General features: G+C 25.2%; 1 protein-coding gene across 2 annotated transcripts in view; it reads right to left on the reverse strand.

Moving 5' to 3' along the window:
* LOC145837930 (superkiller complex protein 3-like) overlaps nt 1–6534 on the reverse strand; it is a 41453-nt gene extending 34919 nt beyond the window's left edge. For both annotated transcript variants that reach the window (XM_082945424.1, XM_082945423.1), the window contains exon 1: nt 6227–6534. In XM_082945424.1, the coding sequence (XP_082801550.1) occupies nt 6227–6313 (87 nt within the window). In that variant the 5' untranslated portion in view covers nt 6314–6534. The remainder of the gene's footprint in view (nt 1–6226) is intronic.
* Nucleotides 6535–11647: the final 5113 nt, after the last annotated feature.

The raw sequence follows: 11647 nt of genomic DNA on the forward strand, positions 1-11647 counted from the left end.
AAAAGAGAGTCGTTTATTGGGTAAAATAATTAACAGTTATTACAAAAGGTTTTAGCTGTTTCAAATTGCATCTTGATAAAATTTATATCATCTTCTATCACTTTTTTACAACTACAATAATTATTTATTTATATTATGTTTAATATCAAAAGCACATCATTGAAGTTAATAAAAGTTTGTCCCGTATGGTCTTAACAACTTAAAAAAATGCTGTATATCTAGAACAGTTTAGTTTAGACATTTTTTTTAAATGAAAGTATATTGAGTTTTTGAAAATACATAAACTTTTAATTACGCACAACAGTTTCTTATAAAGCGTTATACTAAGCAACAACAATTTAAGAAGTACTTGCTTTAAAAAAACTTACACACGCTTCTCTGTCTTAAACTAGTAACACAATTTTAGGGAGTTGTTTATGAAGCTTTCTAATGCAATGTAGTTAGAACTTGGAATACTTTAAATTAATACATACAATAAAAAAATCGCTACCACCTGTTTTATTATAAGTTTATAATTGTGCTATATTATATTTCCAAACAAAATACTTAATCAAAAGATTCCTCATATAAAACCTTTTAGTTATCATCTATTTACATGAAACCTTTAAAAAACACAAAATCATTTGACTATGTGTTCTGAACCGATTTTGGAAAGATATTTTACGAATAAAAACTTGTCTAACTCTAAACATGAGCGTTTTTAAACAAGTTATTCAATTTAATTCAAAAATAACTGTTGTCATAGCAACTTTTTAACAACTGATTAATCTTACCTTTTCAAACTAAAATATATCTTAACTTAACTACTTCAAAATGCCTACTCAAAAAAAAAAGTCAGCAACACCTCATGGAAAGATTCCTATAAAAAAGATTGGAGCAAGCAAGAGCCAGAGCAGAAACTGGTGGGTAGGAGTAATCGCTCAAATGAACCAGAAAAAAAACTCTAAAAACGAGCGAAAGCATAAAGGCTTAAACAAACTTTGCAAGAAAACAATTAAAATAAAGACAAACAAGTCAAAGTTGAAAGTAACAAAGTCAAAAAATAATTTTTCAAAATCTAAAGCTTCGAAAACTAAAACTTTAAAAAAGAAAAAGGTACTTTTATTAACAGTAACAATTTTGGGTCATAATTTTTTAACTTAGTGTATGCTCACTTTTTTAATGCTTAAAACAATAGTAGTGATCTATATAAAAATTAAATTAAGTTAGAGTTATTGCTACAATATTGACTCTTTAAAAAAAGTTCTTTTTTATCTTACAGTTTTATTTGTTAGCTTAATCTGTAAAGTAAAAGATCAATCAATGAGAAATAATTAAAATACATTTTTATACAATAAGTTTTCAACATATAAGTTTAAAGGAAAAATAGCTTAACTCACAGCACAAATGATAAAATAAGTAAAGTTACAATTCATTAAATTAATACTATATTTCCTTCTTATGCATATCACTTTAAGCTGTTTGTAAACTTGCTCTATTTTACACATATATGTTGTCTTAAGTGAAACTTTGAGGCCAAACTTAATTAAAGAATAAATTGCACTTTAAAATTTTTTAATAAGTCTTCTAAATATAATTTTAAAATCTATACATATACATTTTTTGCTTATAATCTCAAATTTTCAGCTACAGAAAAAAAATATTAATCATGTTTTACATAAAAAATGTCAACAAATACATTGCATCTTTTTCTAAGTAGAAAATTTTTCAAAACACACTTAACAACTACTGTTGTGTTTAATTAAGCTATAAAAAAATAAAATTTACATGTATAAAAGCTAGATAATTGATACGTCATAATGAGTTTAAATAAAAAATGTGGAAGAAATACTGTTTAGATAAAAAATTTAGTGAAAATTAAATACACAAGACTTTTAAGCATTAGTAAGTAAATAGAAAACTTAAAATGGTAAAAAGATATTACAATGAAGTAGATACATCAGGTTTTAAAACTATATAAACGTAAATGATAATAATAAAAAGCTATGAAAACCATTATGACATATCCATTATCTAGCTTTTATACATGTTATTTTATAGCTTAGTTAAACACAACAGTAGTTGATAAGTGTGTTTTGAAAAATTTTCTACTTAATAAAAAAATGCAATGTATTTCTTGACATTTTTTATTTAAATTTTTTACCCCAAAAAGGTTAATTATATTTTAGTTATTGTTCAAAACTAAATCAAACTTAACATAAAAAAATGTACATATAACTTAGTTTCAGCATTTAAATTGCAAAGTGACTTTTACTTAATAAAAAACATAAATTTAGTGAAGCCTATTTTGCAGACTAATGATAATCGTAAGAAAGTACAATCTCAACCTAAAGCTTGGAAGGTAGGAAAGCAATATCGTAAAGAACCAATTTATAGACCACCTCCTCAAGTTATGGCAGCTCCTTCAGCTGCCAAGCCTTACATTACACAAAAACTAACTGATTAAAAATAAATAAAAAATCAAAACTAATTATAAAGTAGTATATTCTTAAAATCATAAAGTAGCTATTTTTCTACATAGTTTAAAAACAAACTATATTTGAATGCATTCTTTTTTAGAAAGTACTTTAGTAATAATTAATTTAACATCTAAAAAAAATTTAATGAAATTGTTATAGCTTAAAGAAACTTTATTTGTTAATATATTCTGATTAACAATTCATAAACTTTTTTTTGATTAAAAAATTTATTTCTAGACACCCTGCTAGTGTAGTTAGGTTTTTTATTTGTTTATTTTGTTTCCTTAAATAGTCTTGCTAGAAATAGAAAGCTTATTATTATTTCAAAATAAAGTTTTAAATATTTTTTCCAATTTTATTTTAACAAAACGAATTCACAGATAATATAATCATTAAGGGCTTTTATTTCAACAAGTAGAAATAAAAATATCAGTAGTAACAAGCAGTTTTGTAACCTTAAACTAACTTACACTTTTAAAAATCCACAAACAATCAAATAACTTCCAAATGTTAATAAGAAATAGTTCGGTATTTCCAAAAATTCACTTGTGTACATTTCAAAGTAGTGTAAAATAAAACTATTTCAAAATTACTATATATAAGAACCTAATGCATGGTTGCCACTGATCAAGCTGAGAAAAATTTCCTGACTTTTCTAAATCAAACTCTTAAATTAAACTTATTCTAAAATACATAATCTATCACTTGAAACTATATTAAGCTTTCAATCTAATTTTAATACAGGTTAAAAACAACAGTTTTCTGCTGAATTCTATCATCAAACTTCCAGTACATCACTTAAACCATCTGTGTATGATTGATGTTTGTAATAAACAGCTCTATCAGCAAAATACTTGTTTTATTTACCTTATAAACACAGCTTGTCTGAAAAAAGACACAATTTTTTAGCATTTCCTAGCATAAATGTATCTAGATAAACGAAACAACATATAAGGAACTTTTACAATTGAAACCTTAAATCAATAAGGAACTTTCACAACTAAAACCTTAAAACAATAACAAACTTTTACAGTTAAAACATTAAAACAATATAGAACTTGATTAAATACTATTTATTTTTAATGTATATACTAAAATTTATTTTCTCCGTTTTTTATTAGCACTTCAACCTCTTTATCTAATGAAGATATGGTTTACTTAATCTGGTCTGCATTTCTCTTCAGTATACACATTAAGGCCATAGGGGGGGCGGGTAAACCATGTTTTTTACAAGTTGATCTTATTTTACAGAGTTCTTTCTAAGCTTCAAGATGATTTTTATTGTTTTAAAAAGTTCGAATTATTTTTTGAGATATGACCAGTCAAAGTCAGGCCGCATAACAGGTTCCCTGTGGGAAGGGAAAACTAATAAGCGAAAAAAGACTATTTCATTTGAAATCTATCTCCTCCTACATTTTTTGAACAATCTTCTTTAAACTTTTACAGTCTAATCTTTATACAATAACAAAAAAACGTTACTTTGGAATTGAAAAAATTTTTGTAAAATTTTTTTTTCAATTTTTGTGATAAAATTTTTATTTTTTTAAATTACTAAAATTCTAAAGTAACGTTTTTTCCTTTTGTTATAAGGAACGTTTCCTGAAAACTTGAAGAAGATTGCTTGAAAAATGAAGGAGGAGATAGATTCTTAGTGAATTTTTAAATTTCCGAGAAAATTGACCCCAAAAAATTTGCGGTCCATACGTTTATACTGGAAAATTTTTACAAAAAGTTAAATATCTCAAAAGTTAAATGATATTTTTTAATTCTATAAAAACTGGACTATAGTTTGTACTTAAAGCTTTTATATAAAAGCTCAAGTTAATTTTTGTAAAAAAAAAAATGTTGGACCCCCCCTATGGCCTTAACTTGTTATTTAAAATACTAAACTAACTGCTCAGTTATAAAGAACTCAATTATTGACTTAAACAACAAACACTTTGATTCTAAGTTATGCTAGATAAACTTTTGTGTATATATCACAGTTTCACTATGGAAGTGTCCTTGCTACAGATCATCAATACTAAAAAGCTTACAAAATCTGCTTGTTCAAGTAGGGTACTTGTTCAATATGTTAATAGAAAATTTCTGCAGTTTTATAAAGGATATTTTACTAATTTATACCAGATGAAGGCATTGGAAATAAAATTAAACATTTTTGTAAATTTCTAGGAAAATTTTGGAATTTGTTTCTGACTTTAAAGGACTTTTAATTAATTTTTACCATTTGAAGGCTTTGGAAAACAAGGAATTTTGTAAATTTAAACTGACAAAATCTGGCTTTTTTTTAATTTTATTAAATTTCCTGACTTTTTCTGACTTACGTCTTTTTTTTTCATTTTTCCTGACTTTTCCTGATTTCCTGACTTTTCCTGACCAAGTGGCAACCCTGCTAGTGTTCAATAAGAAGCATGATCATGTGACGCACTTAAAGGAGCAGCATGCAAAACTGAAAAATTTCTTTACAAATACTGCAACAATTTTTTTCATAGAAAAACTGCATTTCTGTAGCAAACACAAGGTTAAACAAAGAGCAACCTTTTTAATTCAAAACCTGCAGCAAGTCATTTGCAGAAAAAAAATATGGAAAGCCACAAGAAAATGCACACCGGAGAAAGGCATTCAGACTACTTTAGATGTTTCAGCATGTAAATAGGTTAAGACCAAAAGCATCAAACCAACCTTAAATAAATCAGAAATGCTAAAACTACCATGTTAGTATATATCAAATAATGTAAGATTTAATAAGTTTTTTGAAAGATTCTTAGATTACAGAGCTAAAAATACCTGATGTATTAACACCATAAACAACCAAGAAAACATTAAGTTGCGAGAAAAAATTATAAAACCCACTACCCTACAAATCTATTTGATTATCTAATGTATTAAAAAGTTTTGAAGTAAATTGAAAAAAAAACCTAAACAAAATTTAAGTCAAACAGAAAATACTCAATTGAAATTCCTAACATAGGAAAATCCAGTAAAGAAAATAAAAAAAATTGGAAAAGTTAATCACAGTGTAAATTGTAAACTTAAGATTATTGACTCCTTTTTGCTTTGAATGCAAAAAGTTTAATATTTCCTAGTGTCTCCTACTAATTTGGTCATAGAACTTTATAAGAAAGTTATGACAGTTTGTTAAATAAAATTTAGTTTTCTAAAAGATAAAAATTTTATACACAATCAGATAGTAAAATAAAATTTAATGATATACACTAATGAAATAAATAAAATATTTTTGTTATGAATATGATACATTAAACTTATATATATAAACTTATACTATTATATCAGGCTTTCCACTCTTGGAGAAAAAAACCAACCTGAGTGACCAAAAACTAGTCTTAGTTACATCAAGTTAGCCTGAATCAGTCTAAGTTTTTGGGAGTAATGAAAATAAAAATATTTAACCCAAAGACTAAAAGAAACTACTGTCAATAATTTTAAAATAACAAAACAATAACAAAAGGACATAATAAAAACAAAAACTAAAATAAAAAACTAGGCTTATATTTTAGCAAAAGTTCAAACTAGTCTAAGTCAACTTATTTTTTCAAAAAAAAACTAGCCTAAATTTACCTCAGTCATACTGACTCTAAGTCAACCTGAGTGTAAAGCAACCCTGATATATACTTGGAAGTAAGTAATAAACAATATCATTTTAATTTAGAAGTAATTATTTAAGTTCAAACTTAGCTAAACGTTAAAAATTATTTCAAAGAGCTGTACATATAATTGTAAATGGTATTAATTTAAGAACCACTAACTTGTGAGTGAGTCAAAGCAGATTCATAATCTTCATTTTTAAAAGCCAAAAATGCTTTTTTCTTGGACTCTTTGACTATTTTTGACATTTCTCAAATATCTAGAAATTAGCTTAAAGTATGAGCTGAAAATAAATACAAAAAAAATATTTCTCATAATTAAACTCTTATTATAAAATGTTATATTGTATAAAAAATTTGAGCATATATTATTCAATAATATTCACAGAAACTTTTTCTATTTTTATTTGATATACAAAATTATTTACTAACAGTTCCAAGTTTCTACAATAGCTTGAAAAAAAGTACAGAAATTGAAAGGTACACACTTTAAGAGACATGCACCAGTAAGGTGCCACTAAATCACAAAATAGTGAAAAAGAGTGAAATCAATAAGTAAACCTAATGTTGAATATCATAATTAATTTCAAAATTTACTTGTATCATTTTTCGAAAATTTTTAAATCATTTTAAAGATAACTTAAAAAACAAAAATAAGACACATATTAAGATAAAATAAATAAACTCCAGCACAACTGGTGTAAGCCAGCCTTAATTTTTGATTTTCCATAGTTTTACAGTGTAGTGGGTTGCATATTGTAACCGGATATCAAGTTGCACTTGATTACTGTTTAGATTTGGTTGGAAGTTTTGAGCTAAAAGTTCACTCAAGCAGATAAGAGAAAGCTCGCAATGTCAAGTTTATTACGGGTGCAAGTTTAATACAGTTGAAAAATGAGAAAATAAAGTGCAGACCAAAAATTACTGATGCAATGTTGCAAAAAGTTAAGAAGGCTGCTATATAAATCAGCCACAGAAAGCTGTGGGGGATCCTAGCCACAGCCTGCTGCAGTAAAGATGTTGTTCATGTTGAATAAACACATATATTGTTTTCTTGTTTTATTTAAAATGTTTGTTTAACAATGTTACTTTCTATATTAATTTTTATTTAAACCCAAAGTAGTTGATTCTTATTTTGTTTCATACATTCTTAAAGTATAGTCCTGTTAGATTGATTGGTGTGTAAAGTTTTGACTACATTTAAAGTAGTTACTAAAGTATGATGTTAGTTATATATTTGTTAGTGTTCGCAACTGTTCTTTAATACAACAGGTAAATTCATTGTCATGCCTAGTTTTATATAAAGTAGCCCTAAATATTGAGTAAGATTATTTAGTATAAGTCAAGTTTATAATTTAAGTTATCTATATATAGGTTACAATATGTTATTAAAAACTAATTATTTGTATGCAAAAATATTATCAGGTATGTTTGTCGTTAGCATGTCCTGACCACAACAAACCCATGTTTTAAAAAACTGGTGCGGTGAAATTAAAAGATGTGAATAAATTTAAAATTTGTAAGTTGATTCGTAATACTATAACAGGGTCTGATGTAGAACACAATAGATTTACAATTGCTAGTTCTGTTTATTCACACAATACAAGGTTTCCAAAAAATTTAAATTTTATAACTGAAAGACATAAAACAAGACTTGGCCTAAATTTCTTTAAGTATTTGGATCTAAAGTTTTGGTCTAGTATCCCAGAATCTTATAAAAACTTTTTAAAAGATAGTTTCAGATATAATTATAAGTTATTTTTATTAAATCACTACAAGGAAAAGATCTAGAGTGCTTTTAAATATATCATATATTTCAATAATGTCTTATATGTACTAAAATTTGATGCATGTTAATTTACACCATTTTATGCTTGGTCTCTTATTTTATTTTTGTGGTTGTCTAGTAGTTAATGAAAGGGTGACTGCTAAAAAATTGTTAAAACAGAAAAGTAGAATAAATAATATTCTACTTTTGTTACTGTGTTAGACTTTAGAAGATAAGAACTACTTCATTTATATATTTTTATTTAATAATAATTTTTTTACAAGTACGAGGTAAAAGTAAAATGCTAATTCAAATTTAAATTTCGTCTAACTGTTTTTTTTTTGAGTTTTGTGTTAATATATTAATAACAAACTTTTATAATAATTGATTTTTGTTCAACTATAAATATTAATATCATTTTTTAGTATGTTCTTTTTCTTCATATCAGCCAACTTTTTTCTTTTTATGAGCATTTTCTAATTGTTTTTATAAAGTTTAATAGTTTTGATAGACACTGATTATTTTAAAATTACAACTGCTAATTGTGAGTTTACATTGGTGACAGTGATCACACTATTGGATTTTAGACGTATTTTTGTTGCAGATAGTCGTCTTTTTTGACGAACTTTTTCGACGAACTTTTGCTAATTTGCATATATCAAGCCAAACTACCGACGAACTTTTTAAAACTTGTCAATCTTTACGAAATAACTTTTTAAATTTTAGAAGTATGTTTTATTAATCAATATTGACAAGTCTGGACCGGACTCACAAAACCTAACCCGAAACGAGCCACCTAGCGGTTATTTTTTTTTAAGATAAAATAAAATGTAAAAAAAAAGTTATAATTAATATAAATTAAAAAAAGATGAACATCAATAAAATTAATAATAGAATAAAAATATATAATCGATTTATATCATAAAAATTAATAATATAAATAGACAAAGGAAATAATAAGTATAACTATTAAATATTAAAATTAGAAATATTTAACTGTAATAAAATAATAATATCAATAATAATTGATAAAAAAATTTATTAATAATCGGTAAAATCTAATGCAATGATATAAACTTATAAATAAAAATAAATAAATAAACATATGTAGAAAAAAAAAACCCTAAAAATAAGAAAATTTAATCGATAATGATATGAAAGTTTATTACCATTCACTTTTGAGTTTAGGTTATAAACCTCTTTTTATCAAACTCCCAATTTTTATCACTTTCTTATACTCTTAAACTATTGTAATAAGTACAACTTTTTAATCTATATTATTTTTTTATATATTTTTTTTTAATTTAGTGTATTGAAAATTTTACGGTCTTCAAAAATTTTATATTTAAAAAAGCCTATGCTTACTTTTGTTAAAGTAAAAGCCATATTTCTAAACACTCTCACACAAACAATTCTTAACATAAACAGTTAGAACTTTGCAAATATATTGTTTAATGAATTGGCTACGTTAAACTTTTTTTATTTTTGCTTTAAATAAACTAGAAAAATTTTTACGGTCTTCCAAACATTTTACTTTAAAAAAGCCTATGCTTACTTTTGTTAAAGGAAAAGCCTATGCTTACTTTTGTTAAAGGAAAAGCCTATGCTTACTTTTGTTAAAGTAAAAGCCATACTTTTAAGCACTCTCACACAAACAATTTTTAAAAGAAACAGTTAGAACTTTGCAAATATGTTGTTTAATGTATTAGCTACGTTAAGCGCTTTTTTTATTTTTGCTTTAAATAAACTAGAAAAATTTTTACGGTCTTCTAAACATTTTACTTTAAAAAAGCCTATGGTTACTTTTGTTAAAGGAAAAGCCTATGCTTACTTTTGTTAAAGTAAAAGCCATACTTTTAAGCACTCTCACACAAACAATTTTTAAAAGAAACAGTTAGAACTTTGCAAATATGTTGTTTAATGTATTAGCTACGTTAAGCTTTTTTTATTTTTGCTTTAAATAAACTAGAAAAAATTTTTACGGTCTTCTAAACATTTTACTTTAAAAAAGCCTATGCTTACTTTTGTAAAAGTATTAGCCATACTTTTAAGCACTCTCACACAAACAATTCTTAACAGAAACAGTTAGAACTTTGCAAATATGTTGTTTAATGTATTAGCTAGGTTAAGCTTTTTTTATTTTTGCTTTAAATAAACTAGAAAAATTTTTACGGTCTTCTAAACATTTTACTTTAAAAAAGCCTATGGTTACTTTTGTTAAAGGAAAAGCCTATGCTTACTTTTGTTAAAGTAAAAGCCATACTTTTAAGCACTCTCACACAAACAATTCTTAAAAGAAACAGTTAGAACTTTGCAAATATGTTGTTTAATGAATTGGCTACGTTACGCTTTTTTTATTTTTGCTTTAAATAAACTAGAAAAATTTTTACGGTCTTCTAAACATTTTACTTTAAAAAAGCCTATGCTGACTTTTGTTAAAGTAAAAGCCATACTTTTAAGCACTCTCACACAAACAATTCTTAAAAGAAACAGTTAGAACTTTGCAAATATGTTGTTTAATGTATTAGCTAGGTTAACCTTTATTTATTTTTGCTTTAAATAAACTACAAAAATTTTTACAGTCTTCTAAACATTTTACTTTAAAAAAGCCTATGCTTACTTTTGTTAAAGTAAAAGCCATACTTTTAAGCACTCTCACACAAACAATTTTTAAAAGAAACAGTTAGAACTTTGCAAATATGTTGTTTAATGAATTGGCTACGTTACGCTTTTTTTTATTTTTGCTTTAAATAAACTACAAAAATTTTTACAGTCTTCTAAACATTTTACTTTAAAAAAGCCTATGCTTACTTTTGTTAAAGTAAAAGCCATACTTTTAAGCACTCTCACACAAACAATTTTTAAAAGAAACAGTTAGAACTTTGCAAATATGTTGTTTAATGAATTGGCTACGTTACGCTTTTTTTTATTTTTGCTTTAAATAAACTACAAAAATTTTTACGGTCTTCTAAACATTTTACTTTAAAAAAGCCTATGCTTTCTTTTGTAAAAGTATTAGCCATACTTTTAAGCACTCTCACACAAACAATTCTTAACAGAAACAGTTAGAACTTTGCAAATATGTTGTTTAATGTATTAGCTAGGTTAAGCTTTTTTTATTTTTGCTTTAAATAAACTACAAAAATTTTTACGGTCTTCTAAACATTTTACTTTAAAAAAGCCTATGCTTACTTTTTAAAAAGTATTAGCCATACTTTTAAGCACTCTCACACAAACAATTCTTAACAGAAACAGTTAGAACTTTGCAAATATGTTGTTTAATGTAATAGCTAGGTTAAGCTTTTTTTATTTTTGCTTTAAATAAACTAGAAAAATTTTTACGGTCTTCTAAACATTTTACTTTAAAAAAGCCTATGCTTACTTTTGTTAAAGTAAAAGCCATACTTTTAAGCACTCTCACACAAACAATTTTTAAAAGAAACAGTTAGAACTTTGCAAATATGTTGTTTAATGTATTAGCTACGTTAAGCTTTTTTTATTTTTGCTTTAAATAAACTACAAAAATTTTTACGGTCTTCTAAACATTTTACTTTAAAAAAGCCTATGCTTACTTTTGTAAAAGTATTAGCCATACTTACTCTCACACAAACAATTCTTAACAGAAACAGTTAGAACTTTGCAAATATGTTGTTTAATGTATTAGCTAGGTTAAGCTTTTTTTATTTTTGCTTTAAATAAACTAGAAAAATTTTTACGGTCTTCTAAACATTTTACTTTAAAAAAGCCTATGGTTACTTTTGTTAAAGGAAAAGCCTATGCTTACTTTTGTTAAAGTAAAAGCCATACTTTTAAGC

This window comes from Thalia democratica, chromosome 6 (genome assembly GCF_965202585.1).
Source record: "Thalia democratica chromosome 6, ktThaDemo2.hap1.1, whole genome shotgun sequence".
Classification (NCBI taxonomy): Eukaryota; Metazoa; Chordata; class Thaliacea; order Salpida; family Salpidae; genus Thalia; species Thalia democratica.